This window comes from Schistocerca cancellata, chromosome 6, assembly GCF_023864275.1.
Source record: "Schistocerca cancellata isolate TAMUIC-IGC-003103 chromosome 6, iqSchCanc2.1, whole genome shotgun sequence".
Taxonomy (NCBI): domain Eukaryota; kingdom Metazoa; phylum Arthropoda; class Insecta; order Orthoptera; family Acrididae; genus Schistocerca; species Schistocerca cancellata.
The window spans coordinates 429,393,886-429,413,988 of NC_064631.1; the positions used below are offsets into that span (position 1 = coordinate 429,393,886).

General features: G+C 44.3%; 1 protein-coding gene across 1 annotated transcript in view; it reads left to right on the plus strand.

Moving 5' to 3' along the window:
- LOC126088366 (forkhead box protein B2-like) overlaps positions 1 to 20,103 on the plus strand; it is a 125,449-nt gene that overhangs the window by 39,055 nt on the left and 66,291 nt on the right. The window contains exon 2 of the mRNA XM_049906503.1: positions 8,513 to 8,998. Coding sequence (XP_049762460.1) covers positions 8,660 to 8,998 — 339 coding nt within the window. The 5' untranslated portion in view covers positions 8,513 to 8,659. The remainder of the gene's footprint in view (positions 1 to 8,512; positions 8,999 to 20,103) is intronic.

Consider the following 20,103-nt stretch of genomic DNA (forward strand, 5'->3'; position numbering starts at 1 on the left):
CCGTGAATTCATTGTCCCAGGAAGGGGAAACTTTATTGACACATTCCTGGGGTCAGATACATCACATGATCACACTGACAGAACCACAGGCACATAGACACAGGCAACAGAGCATGCACAATGTCGGCACTAGTACAGTGTATATCCACCTTTCGCAGCAATGCAGGCTGCTATTCTCCCATGGAGACGATCGTAGAGATGCTGGATGTAGCCCTGTGGAACGGCTTGCCATGCCATTTCCACCTGGCGCCTCAGTTGGACCAGCGTTCGTGCTGGACGTGCAGACCGCGTGAGACGACGCTTCATCCAGTCCCAAACATGCTCAATGGGGGACAGATCCGGAGATCTTGCTGGCCAGGGTAGTTGACTTACACCTTCTAGAGCACGTCGGGTGGCACGGGATACATGCGGACGTGCATTGTCCTGTTGGAACAGCAAGTTCCCTTGCCGGTCTAGGAATGGTAGAACGATGGGTTCGATGACGGTTTGGATGTACCGTGCACTATTCAGTGTCCCCTCGACGATCACCAGTGGTGTACGGCCAGTGTAGGAGATCGCTCCCCACACCATGATGCCGGGTGTTGGCCCTGTGTGCCTCGGTCGTATGCAGTCCTGATTGTGGCGCTCACCTGCACGGCGCCAAACACGCATACGACCATCATTGGCACCAAGGCAGAAGCGACTCTCATCGCTGAAGACGACACGTCTCCATTCGTCCCTCCATTCACGCCTGTCGCGACACCACTGGAGGCGGGCTGCACGATGTTGGGGCGTGAGCGGAAGACGGCCTAACGGTGTGCGGGACCGTAGCCTAGCTTCATGGAGACGGTTGCGAATGGTCCTCGCCGATACCCCAGGAGCAACAGTGTCCCTAATTTGCTGGGAAGTGGCGGTGCGGTCCCCTACGGCACTGCGTAGGATCCTACGGTCTTGGCGTGCATCCGTGCGTCGCTGCGGTCCGGTCCCAGGTCGACGGGCACGTGCACCTTCCGTCGACCGCTGGCGACAACATCGATGTACTGTGGAGACCTCACGCCCCACGTGTTGAGCAATTCGGCGGTACGTCCACCCGGCCTCCCGCATGCCCACTATACGCCATCACTCAAAGTCCGTCAACTGCACATACGGTTCACGTCCACGCTGTCGCGGCATGCTACCAGTGTTAAAGACTGCGATGGAGCTCCGTATGCTACGGCAAACTGGCTGACACTGACGGCGGCGGTGCACAAATGCTGCGCAGCTAGCGCCATTCGACGGCCAACACCGCGGTTCCTAGTGTGTCCGCTGTGCCGTGCGTGTGATCATTGCTTGTACAGCCCTCTCGCAGTGTCCGGAGCAAGTATGGTGGGTCTGACACACCGGTGTCAATGTGTTCTTTTTTCCATTTCCAGGAGTGTATATGGACAAATTTATTAACAGGTGAGTAATGTAATGATCTGTTTTAAAATACCAGAAATCAGTCACTTTAATGCAATAAATAAAAGAAATGAAATAAATGAAAAAGGCTGACCGTCAGAAAGATCTCTAGTAGCTGCTACCTTTTCAAAGAAGAAAAATATTTATTTTCGAAAGAGATGCTATGCTTATTCTCCTTCAAAAGATCCTAGTTTTCTATATTTGCATGCACAGATCGCTGCGCAGTTTTCACATAGAATTAATGTTGCTACTTACAGTTACTAATAAATACCCTTCAGGGCAAAAGTAATGACGCACCACGAAGAAACGGAAATCGGTAGATGCGATGCACATGTACAGACAAACATATGATTACAGTGTCAGAAAAAAAAAAAATGGTTCAAATGGCTCTGAGCACTATGGGACTTAACTGCTGTGGTCATCAGTCCCCTAGAACTTAGAACTACTTAAACCTAACTAAAATAAGGACATTACACACATCCATGCCCGAGGCAGGATTCGGACCTGCGACCGTAGTGGTCGCGCGGTTCCAGCGCCTAGAACCGCTCGGCAACTCCGGCCGGCAGTGTCAGAAAAATTGGATGATTTATTGAAGAGCAATAGCTTCACAAATTGAGCAAATCAGTAACGCGTTGGTCCACCTCTGGCCCTAATGCAAGCAGTTATTCTGATTGCCATTGATTGGTAGAGTTGTTGGATGTCCTCATGAGAAGTATCGTGCCAAATACTGGCCAACTGGCGCTTAAGATCGTCGAAACCCCGAGCAGGTTGTAGGCGATAATGTTCCAAATGTTCTCGATTGGGGAGACATCCGGCGATCTTGCTCGGCTAGGTAGGTTTTGGCAAGCGTGAAGACAAGCCGCAGAAACTCTCGGCGATTGCGGGCGGGCATTATCTTGCTGAAAGCCAGGAGCCTTGCCATGAAGGGAAACAAAACGGGTAATAGAATATCGTCTACGAGCCGCTGTGCTCTAACTGTCCCGCGGGTGAAAACCACAGGGGGCCTGCTGTGCAAAGAAATGGCACCCCAGACCACTGCTTCTGGTTGTCGGGCCATATGGAGAGCGACAGTCGGGATGGTATCCCGTAGCTGCCTGGGACGTCTACAGTCACACCTTCAGCACTGAATCTCATTGACTGAAGTAGAATTGTCTTTAGTAATAAATCCCGCATCAAACTGAGCCCCAATGACCTGTGAAGAAGCGTCTGGGTATGACGCGGGCAGCGGCAGGACACAAGTTTGAATTTCGCCGGCCATGGGGTCCGACAACCAGAAGTGATGCTATGGGATACCATTTCTTTCCATAGTAGGGCTCCTTTGGTTGTTATCTGCGGCACCCTTACAGCATCGCGGTACGTCGACGTTATTCTACGTCCTGTTTTGTTGCCCTTCAGGGCAAGCCATTCTGGGCTTACATTTTAAGAAGGTGATGTCCTCCTGCACATGGCGTGAGTTTCTATTGCTTGCCTTCGTGCTTGCCAAATCCCGCTGTGGCCAGCAAGTTCGCCGAATCTCTCCCCATTGAGAACATCTGGAGCATTATGGGTTGGGCCATCCAACCAGCTCGGGATTTTGACGATCTTACGAGCCATTTGACCAGAATTTGCCACGATATCTCTCATGAGGACGTCCAACGGCTCTATCAAACAATACCGAATAACTGATACCATAGCGGTCAGAGGTGGACCAACGCTTTATTCACTCGCACAATTTGTAAAGCTCTACCTCTTGAATAAAATATCCAGTTTGTCTGAAATTATACTCTTTTCTTTGTCTGTAGAATAACTGATACCATAGCGGTCAGAGGTGGACCAACGGTTTATTCACTCGCACAATTTGTAAATTTCTACCTCTTGAATGAAATATCCAGTTTGTCTGAAATTATACTCTTTTCTTTGTCTGTACAGACAAATCACACCTACTGATTTCCGTTCCATTCAGAAAACTGCTTCGTTGTTTGTCGTCTTTTTTGCCTTAGAGTGTACATCACTTAGGTCTGCTGAGAAATTCGTCAATGGAACACCAATAAATAATTTAGGCTCCTCGTAATCTATACTTTATTATCAGAGGTTGAAAATATCGCTTCAGTTGTAAGTTACTTTATTTTCACACGTCCGGTTTCGGACTGTTATAAGCCCATCCTCAGGTGTGGTAGCTGTGCTGTGGTCCCCGAGCGCCGCGTGTACCAGGCACGGTATGCTGCCTATGATCGCAGAACAGTGACTCCCTGTTCTGTTCTCATAGGCAGCGCACCGCGCCTGTATAGTCAAATCGCAAACGAAAAATATGACATGTACTAGCAGACTGCAAGTGCTATTCGACAAACGATAAAACCGGAATCAGTTTAGAAAATTGTTGATTGTACAGATAACAGACCACTACAATTTCTTTTTGAAAAGAGGAAGTACAAAGACAACATTGTTCGTTTTTTAACAACAACATTGTACCCTATTAGAAACAGTATCAATGACCATATGAAATGATGATTTCTTTTTATTGAAAATATATTTAATTGCTCGATGTACCTCAACATCAGAGTGAAAATGTTCAATACTTTAAACTTAGCACAGAAAAGTATAAAAAAACTTAAAACGATAGTTCGGCTTAAAAATAAGAAAAAGGAATACGGTTTACAGACTATCAGGGAATGAAGGAAAGACTTTAATGATGTGGAGGCACTGATACTAATCAACTAACCGTCATGATTTATGTGCCTATTTGATTCAGATTTTGTTTCTTTAATAAAAGTAATCTTTTGTAATACGCATGTTAGACCAGTACACTATATACTTTTATTATTGCCTTATGTTTTACTCTAATGCCTTAATAAGTAGCATGAAGTTAATATATTTACTGTTTTATTTACCAAGAGAAGTTTATTTAGTAAGAGAAATTATGTATCAAATACAGCTCATTTTTGGCTTCTCAATTAAAAGAAAATTATGTGCTAAGGCCGTTAAAGTATAACAAAAGACGCAGGTTGTGGTCCCACTGCAGCAAACAGAAGCTGCTGCGAAGTTTCAAAATACATAGGGTACGAGAGCGGAATTAGATGAATTTTCCCAAGGAGATTAACTGGTCTGTGGACTACGAAATTACAAACAGCTAATCGTTAACGTAAAGTAGCTATAATTAATCTAACACAAAAAGTGCATGGAAAAATAATTGCCTTGGTGTAGCAAAATGTGCAGAGCACATACTGTTTGTTGTTGTTTATAATACAAATTTTGAATGATAATTTAGATATCGATTACATTGAAAAAATGGTGCGTACAATTCGTATGGACGCAGTAAGAGGAACCATGTCCTACAATGCCAAACTTCCTGAGAGAAAACGTATTTTCCAGGTTCAAACATCTGCATCTATAGTCCGCAAGCCAAATTTCGATAGGGAGGAAGGAGGGGGGCACGGGCAGAGAATACTTCAGGTGTACAATCATGTCCTTGCTTTGGTATTTCGTTGGTGAGTAGTGCACAGGAAGCTTCCACATGAGTTCGAGTTTCTCAGACATGCCTGTTGTATAGTGGAGTGTGTGTAGGAGGAAGTAATATGTTGCATGTCTCCTCTTGGAACCTATACACTCGGACTGTTAACAATAACAAGTCCCCATCATTCGCAACGCCTTGGCAGTCGTGGCTTCCATTGGAGTCAGTTGAACGTACGGTCTAAATGGAGGTGAAACACGGCGCTCTTCTCTCTCTCTTCTATTAACAACGACGCGCAATATTCAAGAATCGGCTGAACATATGTGTCATAACCTACTTCTCCGCCGGGTTGGTTAGGAGTTTTCCAATAAATCTCAAACATTTGTTTGTTCTTACATTAGTGTTCCTGATACATTGCAGTTTAACTCTCTCGGTACTAATACTGCTACATGTTTGCAAGTTGCGACTGTTTCCAATGATGAATCGCCAATAATGTTATACATCCAACAAAACAAGTAACTGAAAATGTAGGGTCAAGTGCTACTCTGAGGTAAATAGGTTAAAGCAGGATAGAAATTCGTGATGAGCCACATCAAACCGGGCAGAAGACTGATGACTCAAAAATAATAAATGATGGAACAGTAATGGATATCTGCCCCTATTCATCTGCAGTACGTTACATTTGTTTAATGAGCCTGCATCAACAATCGATCCTGAACAGGTATTCTAAATTATGGCACAATTTTATAAATTGCAACACCATCTGCGAACAGCACTGTGGAGTTTCCGGCATTGTCCACTAGATCATTTGCACGCAGGGTTATTTTTCTAAATGGGGACAAACTGTAGGAAACAGTCTTGAGAAGATAAGGAGCATATGGCCGAAAATGCGTCCCAAAGCGAGGTAGATATATTTCAGAATGTAGATTTCAGTGATTTAAAGCTCAAATGAGAATACAGCAGGCAATGAATATTCTGTCTGTAGTAGTGGTTTTAGGAGCTGTAGCATCATTACGTAGGAGTCACTTTACCCTTCGTACCACAAAAAGCACGTCTTCCAGCAGGGCAGGCTCACATGTAGAGAGTACAGATATGCCTCGGCTGTGTGACGTTGTGGAAGGATGACAGGTGCTACGAGGCGGTCGCTAGTTATACCTGCCCACATGCTGAGGCTGAGCCGGTGCTGAAAGTTCCACCATAACAAGGAAATTCTCTACAGCCCACCGGTGGGTGTTATGAAGGTTGATGAGCCCACCACTCGTAAAGGTAGCCTCGTATGTGACAGCGACAGATGACAAATCCCAGCACCTTGCTGTCCTGTGCGACGAACTAGCGATAAAACCGGAGCTTCGAAGGCAATTCCGAAGATAATAAGGCCTGCACACATTCTAAGTGATGCGGGTAGTTGAAGCTGTCGTAGTGAATATTCCACGGCAGTCGTCTGGTATAACTCATACTGGCGGGCCACCTCACTGGTACTGATGCCTGAGCCACTGTCAAAGATTTTATTTCCACTTTCAAGTGGGTGTACCTCACATGGAACACATTTCCGGCCATTTGCCCAAATGACCTTATTTGCTTCTTATCCACTCAGGAATCGTTTCTACAGTTTGGTTCCTTTTAGCAAAATCACCCTGTATGCTCTACATGGATAACGCTTACATATCATATAAAATAACGTACGCAGAATTTAAGCACACAGAATTACTTTTTATTTCTAGCAACACGAGTACACATCAATAAACTAACACAAAAACACGACACTGATAGTAACTTCACAGATAAGCTTTGTACCAACGGTAAAACACACTACACTCGATTGCTGGGTCGATTACTCCTACGTACTACATCTTAACAGTAAAGGCACTATAACATTATCTTGAACTACTCCCGAAATTACTTTTGCATCCAACGGTTTCACTTCACCAAGAATTCTTGAGATCTGTCTGCTGCAAGTCCTGCATAAAATCACAATTCTGGTCCTATATAATATAAACTCGTATTTTTTCCAGTACATGAGAGTGTGGAACTGTATTGACTGCAATCCAGAGTGAAGGGAAACGGTATTAACCCGAGCACAGCTGTCTAGTGTCTTCTACAAGCCGGAGCGTTGACCAAATGCGTAGTGGTAGCAAAAGCCTCATGACTCTGCTCCCTCAATCACTATTAGCCACCGAACTCTCGTCAGGAGTGAGATTTCGGGAAGATGTCCTTTTCTTACATCTTTCACTCGCTAACCATGAAAGTTGTGCGGGCTGTTGTAGAATATTGTTCTCTCCAGCCAAACATCCCTTTAAGCCAGCAGTGGGGTGAACTGAATCCCAATTGGAGATATTTGGGAGGGGCTATTCGGTTCCAACATTCGCCTAATGACAAGGGGAAACCTCCCTAAAACCTTGATCGGTTTGAGGGATTGGAAAAATGTTGTCCCTTGCCCCAAGCCAAAAATTATGGCTGATCACCTATCTGGGAAAAATCGGACGAGTTAAGAATTTCAGGTATCTCGGTTAAGTCATCCAGGAGAATGTATTAGCAGGAGAAGCATTTAATGTCAGGATGAGGAAGTTAGACCAAGCATACCATCTGACGAACAATATCTATAGCAAAAAGTCTATGAGTATAGGGGCCAAGTTAGGACATTATAAAACAGTTGTAAAACTTTGACCATGATTGGGCAAGGTCAAGCTGAGTGGCTGGAAAAGCTAGAGCGTAGGATATTAAGGAAAATCCTAGGTAATGGATGGGTTGATGGACAATGGCGAATGAGAGCAAATGAGGACTTCTACAGCAAGACAGAACCTATCACAGCATCCATTAAGAAGAGACGATTGTTATTTTACGGTCATCTCATGAGGATGAACTGTGACCGACTAACAAAAAGGATGTGGAGTTTCATCCAATCTAAGAAAACAAGGCCAAGATGGTTCGAAGAATGTGAAGAAGACCTTAGGCGGATTGGTATCTCAGAGAGAGAAATTTCTGACAGGAATAAATTTAGAAGATTAGTGAACAACTACCAAGGTTTTAGAACGGCTTCAACGTCCAAAAGATGGACAATGAGCTTGTAGTGGGAGATAAGTGGGACTGTTTGTTTTATATCTCACTAAATGCCACATCTTGTCTGATATCAGTCCTTCTTATCAATATTTGATCATCAGTACTACTACTTTATCACAAAAGAAGGACTGCATTTAGAGAAATAGTGCGACTTAGTGCTAAGTACTAAACTCACCGAACTCTTTCCCAATAAAAGCTCCTTAACACGTCGGCGCGGCTGCACGTTTTTAGGCAACGGGCTGCTGACGTCACGAACCGACCGTTGCGTAGTTACGTACAAATAGATCAGCTTGCTGAGATTGTTTATTGCTGTAATGCTTTCTGAGTCGTTCCTCTGAAGATATCTCCAGCACTGGAAGTCTGAAGGTTATGCATTTGACCACTGCCTCATGCTCACCAAATTAAATTCAACAAAACCTCAAATGACGGCCTTGAAAGCCTGCTTTTAATGATTATCCGCATACGTGCGTTGGCGCCCTCTGCATCGGAGGCAGGTACTGGCGTCCGCTCGGCCTCAGAATGGATACTCGTTCTGTAAATGTTTTCCTTTCTTATTAGCTTGCTTAGAATCGCGTAACTCGGCCGTGCTGATGTGTTGATGTGGGTTTTCAGAGCGCGGGGAATCGCAGTGGAGGCGCGCGCGGCCAGCCACAGGTGGAAACAATAACGCCCACGCGCGGCGCGAGCGAGTTCGGGGGCGGCGTCGGCGTCGGCGAGGGCGTCGACGTCTGCGTCGCGGGAGCATGCAGCGGCGGCGACATGCCGCGCCCCAGCCGCGACTCGTACGGCGACCAGAAGCCGCCCTACTCGTACATCTCGCTGACGGCGATGGCCATCTGGAGCTCGCCCGAGAAGATGCTGCCGCTGGCGGACATCTACCGCTTCATCACCGACCGCTTCCCGTACTACCGCCGCAACACGCAGCGCTGGCAGAACTCGCTGCGGCACAACCTCTCCTTCAACGACTGCTTCGTCAAAGTGCCGCGCCGGCCCGACAGGCCGGGCAAGGGCGCCTACTGGACGCTGCACCCGGCGGCCATCAACATGTTCGAGAACGGCTCCTTCTTGCGCCGCCGGAAGAGGTTCAAACTCCCTAAGGTAAACACAGTTACGACCACTCAGACTTCCGCGCGTATCTGCCGTGCGTCTACACATTGTTCCATAAGCAATGTGCTAGTGCGACCAGTCACATAGAACCAGACCAAAACTATCCGAAAGCCCCATGTACTATGGAACAGGCCACAACACGTAAAAACAGGCAGACCCGCCAGTATAAAAGGAAGCAAGGAGTACTGTGTTGCCAGTAGAGAAACAGGAACTGCACAATGTGTCAGTCAGGGTGTAAGTTCCCCAGTGGTGTTTCAATATGAAATTTAGCCCAAATTTACCTCTCACTCTAAATTCTGCGTGTTACCAAAACAATGTACCCACAAACTGTTATCCAGCTTAAACTCGTATGCTAATCTTTGACTAAACAGAACCTAATTTGAATTGAACGTTAAGAGGTCTGAATATATCTTCTCTTTATATTATATGCAGAACAGGAGTAAAACAATTATCTGGGCCTAATCAAAATTTCCATTTACCTCGCGTCTTGACAACATTGTTGCAGATTTCTCCAAAGCACGACAGAAAAATGCAAGCAGGCAGTGGCTAAGCTAGATTTCTATTTTTAAATAAAATTTCCAAGCAATATTCCTACTGTTGCATACCACCTGGTTCAGTGTGCTAATGCGTAATGATAAACCTTCTTTAAACTGTGGGATGGAGAGAGAAGCTGTTTCATGTTATACGATTTCTAGACAACGATTTTAGAATTAAGTATGTATGACGATAGGACATCTGTTAAGTCATCGGGGAATGATTTCCATGGTACCAGACGCAGGCAGCTGTAGGGGGCAAAAATAATAGTGGAAGACAGAGACTGGAATACATCGAGAAAATAACTGAGAAGGTAGGCGGGCCACATCAAACCCGTTAGAATACTAGTGACTCCAAAAAACATGCATTCAAGAACACAGGGTAAAACTTCGCGTGATCTTCCACAGAACATTGGCCTAAAGAATACTGTGCTTAACAAAGTGAACAATGATTTTAATAGGGTACAATATTAACAGAGAATTTCTATAAAAATCAAACAGCTTAATCAGTTGAGGCGTTAACCATGACTCAGGGAAGTGGGGTCGTCTTTCTCTCAGCTCTGAGCAAGTTAACAAAGTTAACTAGCTGACAACAATCATTCCGATAAACTAGCTGCGCCTTGCTGCAGTCTTACGTCAAAGTTCTTCTCTTATATTCTTTTCGCATTTCAATATATACATAATACTCATCCTTGCTGTCCTTTAGGTATAGGGTCATATCAACAGCAGCAGTAAATGGCATAACGGGAATAGGACTCGTTACAAATAGGAAGGTACGACAGAGAGATAGTTACTGTGAACCGTTCAGTGATAGGATTGTTCTCATCAGAATCGCCAGCACATCAATAACTGAGATCCTCCAATACCGAATATAATCACTAGTTAACATAGCACTACTGCATATGTCCATCACCTGCCTCACTTCAGGTGAGGATGTATCAGACTGCGCGAGGCAAAGACTGTACCACGAAAATACTAAAGATTTTTTAACAGTAACGTAACTTGCTCTCTGTCTGACGATCTTATCGATAACTTACAAAAATCAAAATGAAACGCCCACCTTACAAGGCGAGCAGAGTCACTTAGTCACTGCGCGGTACTTGAGTAACATACACAGTGTATCCCAGTTCAGTTAGGACTATGGGTTATGAAAAATAAGTCATGGATTATGTTCACAAAATCACTGTATTTAGTCTAAATAGTCTACCCCTGAATCAAAATACAACTGAAATCGTTTTAAAAGTATTTCGAAACAGTCATTGTATTCCTTTTTTGCAGCTGCTTTAGTACTGCTGTACAGTTTTCTTGGGTGTCCTTAACTGCGTCATAACTGTGTCCTTTCATTTCCATCTTCAGTTTGGGAAACAAGCAAAAGCCGGCTGGGGCCAAATTCGGCGAAAACGGCGAGTAATCCAGGGCTGTGATCCCTTTGTTGACCAAAACTCCGTGCAAAATCTTCGCTTCGTCGGCTGGGGTGTCGTTATGAAGGAGCAACCAGTAAACTCCTTTCCGGTATTCATGTCGAATTCGACGAATTCTCCCCCATAAACGCCAGAGGGCTCAAAAGATGTTGTCTCAGTTCTTCACTGCCATTTTCCGACGAGTGTCAGACACGTATTGTTACATTCGCGGACAGGATTCCTACAGCAGTAATGTTTGTTCTTTAACTTTCTACACAGCTGTTTTTGAGCCTTCAAGGATGATAAAGCCGCAACTCGCCACGAGATGGCATTGAACTTAGGAATTTCACACAAGCAGTCGTAACGGAACTGGGACAGACATTTCAACCCATTTAAAAGCTGCCCAAGTGGGCTGCTGCTGATGTGGTGGTGAAGTGGAGACGTAGAGGAACAACCACAACTAAACCAAGACCAGGAAAACTTCATGTACCGTCGGACAGGGACGGCAGAGCATTGCGGAGGATGGCTGCAAAACATCGCTTGAAATCTGCAGAAGGAATCGATTGTGAGTTCCGAAGTGCTGCCAGCAGTCCATATATCATAATGGCTGTGCGTAGAGAGATAAAAAGAGTGGGGATACATTGGTCTACCATTTCCTCACAAACCACACCCTTCTGTAGTGAATGATAAGCGACGCTTCAGGTGTTGCAAAGAGCGGCGCCACACGACAGTGGATCCCACACACGAGCGATTTCCGATAAATCACGCTACACTCTTAAGCAATCCGATGGAATGGTTTGGTTTTGCGAATGCCTGAAGGAGTCTACCATCACGAGTAGTGCAAACAGTGAAGTGCAGAGGAGGCGTGTGACGTTGCGAGGATGTCTTTCGTGACTAGGATATGGTCCCCTTACTAAGGTAACGAAATTGTTAAAGCGTGGAGGGATGTGAACAAATTTTACGGCATTGTGTACTGCGTACAGTAGAAAACCTGTTCGAAAATGATGATTGTATCGGCATGACAATGCACCCTGTCATGAAGCAGCATTTACCAGGGTTGGAACTTTAATAGTGGCAACTATTTACCCGGGTTCGATTCCCGGCGGGGTCAGGGATTTTCTCTGCCTCGTGATGACTGGGTGTTGTGTGCTGTCCTTAGGTTAGTTAGGTTTAAGTAGTTCTAAGTTCTAGGGGACTTATGACCATAGATGTTAAGTCCCATAGTGCTGAGAGCCATTTGAACCATTTTTTGCATCTATTTATTTACAGCTCGTACAAAACAGATACGTGTTTCAAAGTTTTACTGACCTTCAGAGTAGTCACCAGCATTGTGTATACCCTTTTTCCAGCGATGTGGAAGTCGTAGGATACTCTTAACAGTGCCAGTTGTGTTGGCAGTTCGAGCGAGTTTGTAACAGTTCTGAAGCAAATTCCGTGAGTGTTTCCTTCGGTTTAAAAATCGAGTTGAGCTCACGGGGGCTTAAGTCAGGGTAGTGTAGTAGGTGGTGTAGCACGTAGCAGCCCCATCAGTCAAACAAATCAGTAACAGCTTGCACTGTACGTGCTTGAGCATTGTCCTGCAAAATGATGGTCAGGTCCTGCAGAAAATGTCATCACTTCTGTCTCTATGCTGTTCATTTTTGGAACACAACATACGACCAGCTTGGAAACAGAAGTGATGAACTTTCTGCAGGACCTGACCATCATTTTGCACGACAATGCTCAAGCACGTACAGTGCAAGCTGTTACTGATTTGTTTGACTGATGGGGCTGCTAAGTGCTATACCACCTACTGCACTCCCCTGACTTAAACCCTCGTAAGTTCAACTCGCTGGAAGCAGGTTATACACAATGCTGGTGACTAGTTTGAAGGCCAGTAAAACTTTGAAACACGTATCTATTTTATACGAGCTGTAAATAAGTAGTTGCCACTATTAAAGTTCCAAACCTCCTATGTTGCAATGATTTCTGGCAATAACATTCCTGAGAAGGATTATCCTACGCAAAATCCCAACCTGAAGCGAATGGGACAGTTTTGGGACGAGTCAGAACGTCGACTTCACTCCATAACCCAGCACCCAACATCCCCACCTTTCATGGTTTCGGCCCTTGAGGAAGAAAGAGCTGCCATTCCTCCACAGGCATTCAGACAGCTCACTGGAAGTGTATCCAGCAGAATTCAGGTTTTAAAAAAGGCGAAGGGTGGACACACCCCTTATTAATTATTACTGTAATGTATCCGGATTGTTTTGGTCAGATAGCGTACGACTGCGTCGACTGCAGTGGTTTTAGAGAGCTGCAGATGATATTCTCCTGCGTGAAGCGTGAAACTGAGTGTCAGTCCAATGACATACCACCGTTTCTGTCCCGTAAGTACGCATTTAATTTGTCAGACGCTCGGTGCATGTATCGTATTCCATATGGCTCTAAGGCGATAATTATCGAGGAAAGCTTGCGTAAAAATTTCGTAGACTTGCTGTTTTTGTACGAACTTTAGACTCCTTGCTAAGAAGCATTGCCTCACGATTTACGAGAGTTGTCCAGAAAGTATGTTCCGATCGCTCGCAAAATGGAAGCCACAGTGAAAATCAGAAACATTTTGTTTTCAAGAGTTAGCTACACTTTCCAGATACTTCTCTACATAGTCGCCGCTCCGACTTAGACATTTGTCGGAGCGTTATACCAAATTTCCACCACCATCGTCATAGAAGGCACGTGTCTGTGCTTTCCGATAATTCTCTACGCTGGTCGATAGCGCGTAGCCTGCGCCCAAGTGTTGTCTTCCTATCCAGTGTTTCATGTGAACAGAGATGATACTCAGGACAAGCAAATTAGGGCTGTGTTGTGGGTGATCGAACACTTCCCATGTGCTGCATGAGCTGCTTCACTGCCCCTGCAGAGTGCGGATGAGAATTCCCATGAAGAAGGAAGTGCGTGACGGTTGTGTTATGTGGGCTGCATTCATTAAGGCGAAGCCTCTCAGCGGGCCCTCCTAGTTGGCGGGAGACATCGTTGTTCTAGGCACATTTACTCGCTCACAATGCACTCACAACAGAAAATAGCGTCTTGATGCGATCGACGGTCATACTAGAGACACTACCGAACATGTCTGTGCGAAGCTTCATCAGGTTTTCACTGTGGTGTCCATTCCGCGACCGTTCGGTGCATTACTTTCTGGGCAACCCTCGTATTTATTTTGGCAGTTACGAGGGTTGTCCAGAAAGTAATGCACCGAATTTATTTGCTTCAACAATTCTGTACTGAACGTGATGAGAATTACACACACGAAAGAACAGTGTTTTATCTACACATCCTATTCCTCCACGTAATCTCCAGCCCATTCTATGGCTTCCTCCAGCGCGAAACAAGGGCATGTATGCCCTGTCTGTACGAATCCTTGTCCAGGGGACGGAGCCAGTGCTTCACTGTGTGAATCACATACTCATCGTCCTCAAATGTCTTCCACGAATGGCATCCTTTAATGGCCAAACTAAGTGGAAGTGTTCGAGGTCAAGGCTATAGGATGGATGGGGTAACACAGTCCAACCCTGTTTTGCGGTGTGTTAAGCAGTCCTCAGACTTGTGTGGGGCCGAGCAACATTGTGTTGCAGCATAACATCTTCTGGGTTCCTGTGGTGCCGAAGTCGCCGGAAGCGCATCTTCAGTTTTGTTAATGTGTTGAAATATGCTTCTGAATTAATGGTACCGCCTCTTAGCATCACATCAATGACAATCACACCTTCACAGTCCCAGATCATGACTTTACCGGCGGAAGCAATTACTTTGAATTTTTTCTTCTGTGGGGAGTGGGAATGGCTCCATTCCATTGGCCGTCGTTTTGTTTCAAGCTCAAAATGGTGAACCTAGGTTTCATCACCTGTCACAATCCGGGACAAGAAGACCTCCCCCTCAGCTTTAAAACGTTCAACAAACAAAGACAAATGTTTTTTCTTTGCGATTTGTGATCCACCGTTAGACACCGCGGGATCCATCTTGCACACACTTTTGAATATCCAAGAGTGCGGATAATTGCAGCCACTCTTCCTTTGCTAACTGACAACTGCCGAGCCGTTACGCGTCTGTCATCGAGTATGACAACATGAGCTCGTTGCAACATGTCAGGTGTGACAGCCGTGGATGGTCTCCCCGAACGCTGCAAATCTTGAAGCTCCGCCGAACCGCCTTCTGGTGACCTCACCCTCCGTGCCCAGCGACTAACTGCACTTCTGTCGACAGCAGATGCTCCGTAGACTTTGCACGAGCGTTTGTGAATATTCTCCACAGTTCCTTTCTCTGCAGTGAGAAACTCAACGACAGCACGTTGCTTGTAACGTACATACCTATAGACGCCACTTCGAAACTGTCCTGCATCTACGCTATCTGTCGGAAGTGACGGAAACTTGGTGCTCTCACTCTCGAGGCTTCAAATAATACATACTTAACATTTTGCATTCGTAGCATTGTTTTCGGCTGAGAAAAAAATCGCCGTCCATTACTTTCTGGGCAACCCTCGTATTTACTATAATACCTGTCTCGACTATTAATTGCAATAATTTTTGCAACGGACATTCTTTACTTCCCAGTGGTTAATAGTTTCGTCAAAGATAACCTTTGTTTTCGATCGAATTAAGCACTCAGCTCTATTTCGGTTTTGTCATTTGAGTTACCAGGATGAAATCTAATTAATATCATAGTAGGTAATCGCATAGTTTTGTTTGGGTACTTCTTGTCATGCGGGTCACTAAAGGCAAATAACTCAGCGAGAAACGGACCAAGGCTTCCTCCTGGAAACCAACACGTATTTCCTGAGTATTCTTGAAAGGAGCATAAAATGTGTGACAATTCTGTGATCTGTATACGTATCCTTCGCAAGATTAGTTCTTCATTTCCCCACTGAGCCAACTCTTTAGACGCAATCAGCAAGCGGCAATTTGAGGTAACATGTAATGAAAGTATTGAAAATTCATGCGATAAACTGATACTAAGTTCGTGCGTACTTCCACTTACATCACACATAGCAAAATTTTTACTTTTGAGTTGTAAGTTGTGGGAGAATGGACAGGTGGTGAAATAGCTTGTTCCTCTATATCACATATTAGTCTCTTATACACAATGAGTCTGCTTCGTTAAAATTATCTGTGCTTCCAATATTGGTTATATCGGACCCAAATTTTTCACAGAAACTGTTATTATAAACACGTCCTTTTTTTAGAGTGCCCTAATCAGTTCCTATTATAATTTTTTTAAAAGTATTAACAATGCGTAAACTTATTTGATTCTGTCCCACAGTCTGCCTGTTTTGCGTAACGTAGACCATAATTAGAAACGAGGTTGCGTTGACAGATGGGACAAGCTACAAGCGACTTTCGTGACAGAAGACAAGACGAGTGTTCACGTGTGTGACTCTTGGCGATGACGGCCGGCTTTCATCGTGGTCAACAGTGCGCGTCTGACTAGGATAATCGCTGCGCAGACGGCCCGTCACAGTGCCAGGATTTGTCAAGCACCAGACAAGCCTTATTCTGTGTAATTCACGACAGAACACTTTTATGAGGCACCGAACCGCGTTCTTTCCACTACGCACTTGTCGTTCTCGTAAATGTGCGTCAGGCGATTCATCCTGCTAGGGGAACATCTTCGCCGCTATGCAACTAAGATGAAGGTACTAGTTGACGGCAGAAGTTTCATTGCCACTCTGTACTGTGAAATAGTTACCTGGTTGCCTGGTTTGAAAGTGACATATACTGTTTACGATAAATTTCATTAAAGAATAACTACAATGGAAATCAGTACTTAGTATACCAATTCTCTGGAGCCTTGTGCAATGCGTTCGTGAACTCACATCATAAAAATTAGTATTGCACGCATTTAAAAGCGTGTGTCATTATGGAAGATAAATATGCTGTCCTTGGAATCTATTTCTGAACATACTCGAGCGCCCTATGCTCTTATTTTTCGTATATTTCCTTGTCCTCTTCAGCTCCTAATTATTCGTACTCCATTTATTGCTGTTAACTTGCAGTCAAAAGAAATCCGACATACGTCATCCTCCTTACAACGCTAGCGAAATTCTCAACACAGGTTCTCTTTCTAGAGTCCAAACGGAAGGAGAAGCAGCAAGGGAATACACTCCAGTAGTCAGTCAATTGGGGATGTCCAAATCCACATGTAAAGTGATAATACACGAATTGTATTCACAGCTGCAAATAAGAACAAACATCAGCTGTATAAGGTACTGACGACAGGAAAATTTGTGCCGCAACGTCACTCGAACCCAGATGTCCCGCTTTACGCGAGCAGTCGCCTTAAGCGCTTTGGCTATCCGTGGATGACTCACGGCTAGACCCAAACCTACATGTGTCATCTTTCCTACGTCACAACCTGTAGTCGTACGTACATGATGTAATACCAATACAGAGGAGGACTTTTTAATTGAAAGTTGTTGCACGGTATCTGCGGATAAATACGATATTGTAGGAATTATGCCATTAATATAAATTTAAGTCACAATTTCACCGAGGAGCCCTAGCGTATGTCTCAGATTAGGATGATAACCAATGGAGTCGATAATGAATTTTCTCGTCATTTTGTTTTCTTTTTGTTTTTAATTATATTAATGTCTGTCACGCGTCTCCAAGTATAAGTGTTTTTCATCTTATGACACCTAGCTCAGTTAGTGTGTATCTCTCACATGACAGCACAGATCACTTTCGTGTGGAAATGGCTCCCGTAAGTATCACACTCAGTGGCTGGAGATGAAAGTGGTTGGGTTGTGCGAAGATTCAGTGTTCCTCGCTTGACGTCTTTATATCTGCAACAACAACTGTAGAGACAGTTCGGCACCAACATTTACTGTCTTCTGTACCCTCCCGGGTCTGGAGTGAGCTGGGTCCTCTTCATGTTGCATTTAAGTTGATCGTTGTAACGCGTCACTGAAGCTCCTCGATACTCACACCAGAGTGCTTTTCGCGCCAAAGAACTTCCTTGGAAAGTCTAGTGTCATTCACACAGCGGACATTTCTCAATCGTCTTAGGTGATGTTGTAGACACGCGTTCTTTTTAGGACTTACACGTTAGTGACATGATCCTAGTAACGTTCAGTATTGTTCTGATCTTCTGCCGGTGGAAGCGCACAAACGTTTGGATACGACGACAATATATCGTCTAGTTTCGCAGGTGTATTGTAACATAGAAATGATAACAGACTGATATGCCATTAGACTGATATACCACAAGTTCATGTGCTCTCCAGGCTCTTCTTTTGTGAAGGTATTAATGACGTTCCAGCGGCTGTTTGTGCAGCACACTTCTGCACGTAATGTGTGGAGGTGCAGATCTTAGATAGAGGTACAGAATCTGGGAGAGTAACAGCATACACAAGGCTACTCCTAGGTATCTCCAGGGTTTCAGCAGATGACTGCGCGAAAATTACGAGACATAAGGAAAATGGACACATATCAGTGAATAGACCATCACTTCAAGGTTTTTCACCCACGTCACAGATGGGAAACATAAGCATCCTTTGTGACGTGGAATATGTCAGTACGTGCGGAAATTTATTGATGTCGCTGATACAAATTTCCTGGGAAAACACGACAGCATCCCAAGCTGGAAATCTATCCATTGTAGTAGTAACAGTGGTATTAGTAAAATCTGTAGTAATTTCATTGCTCCATAAATCACTTTTACAAGACTACTGGGCATTACAATTCAATAACAACAAAAATAACATAATTCAAACATACAGGCACTTATGTACTTACGGGACTAGTTTGACACGGGTGGAACAGGTAGTCGCTCGTGGACTGAAAGGGGAGGAGCCATCACTGCATTTGCCTGAAGTAATTAGGGAAACCATGGAAACCTAAATCAGGATGGCTGAACGAAGACTGGAACCTCCAAGCTCCTGAGTGCAAGGACAATTTGTTTAAAACCGTGCCAGTTTACTCGTTTTATACATAGTTCACATGGATCTGAACACTATGGGACTTAACATCGGAGGTCATCAGTCCCCTAGAACTTAGAACTACTTAAACCTAACTAACTTAAGGACATCACACACATCTATGCCCGAGACAGGATTAGAACCTGCGACCGTAGCTGTTGCGCGGTTCCAGACAGAAGCGCCTAGAAACCGCTCGGCCATTATCCATAGTGTACAGCGATGTTTTGCAATGAAGTTATATAATAATGTAAAAGACTAGTGCTACACTATTCATTTACTTCTCACTCCCAGTCACTGCACACACTGCACGGGCATTGTTTCACAATGCAAAACTACACACACTATCTACTGACGTCATGACGACAGAGACGATGTTTGATTCCTATGCTGTGTGTCGCAACTTTTCATTTGCGAGAGTAAAATCTTAGTCAGCATCCTACTATAATGAGTAAGACTATAAGGTTTCAGTATTATACATTTCATAGTTTTTGGAATAAGGTTTTCCAATAAAGAAAAGAAAAGAAAAGAAGAAAAGTAGTAGCAAACATAGTGGATAAGTGTTAAATGAATTAGTAGACATTTTCTTTCCGTGATTATTACTTATTTGTGTTACATTTTGTATCACACCCCCAACTCTGCGTTATCTCATTGTAAGTAATCTATCATTATGTAGAATGTATTGCATAGCAATAATTTTTGAACTGACTTTTTAGACAAGTTCGATTCAGTTATCCCTTGCATCGCCCTGGACAGTTTTATTCCTTGGCAGAAAAAGGTGTTTACAATTTTACGTTCATTCTTTCTAAATAAAAAAATAAGTTCAGTCTAGATCTTGTTTCATGGTCACTGACAGAGTAATTTGCACAGTAATTATCGAAGTTTTTTTTATATGCGCAATTGACAGGTAAATGTACTCACATGGTTGCCTATCTGCAGGCGCGAACTAATTCGATGCGACAATACAGGTGATATTTCTACGTGTTCTAATACGCGTGCCCCTAGTGCAGCTACACCATGTAGCGCCCGACGAATCGGAACTTTCAGAGATGCCCTGTCAACTACTTTGTGTCATATTTCTGTACGTTTTGGCTCAGTCGCCTTCTGAAACCCCAGAGGTTCTTACGAATAAGAGCGAGTGTTCAGCACCTTAATCACACGTTCATTATTTTAAGTTTTCGTCTGGAGGTACGCATTTTTTTAACAAATTATATAGAGTGA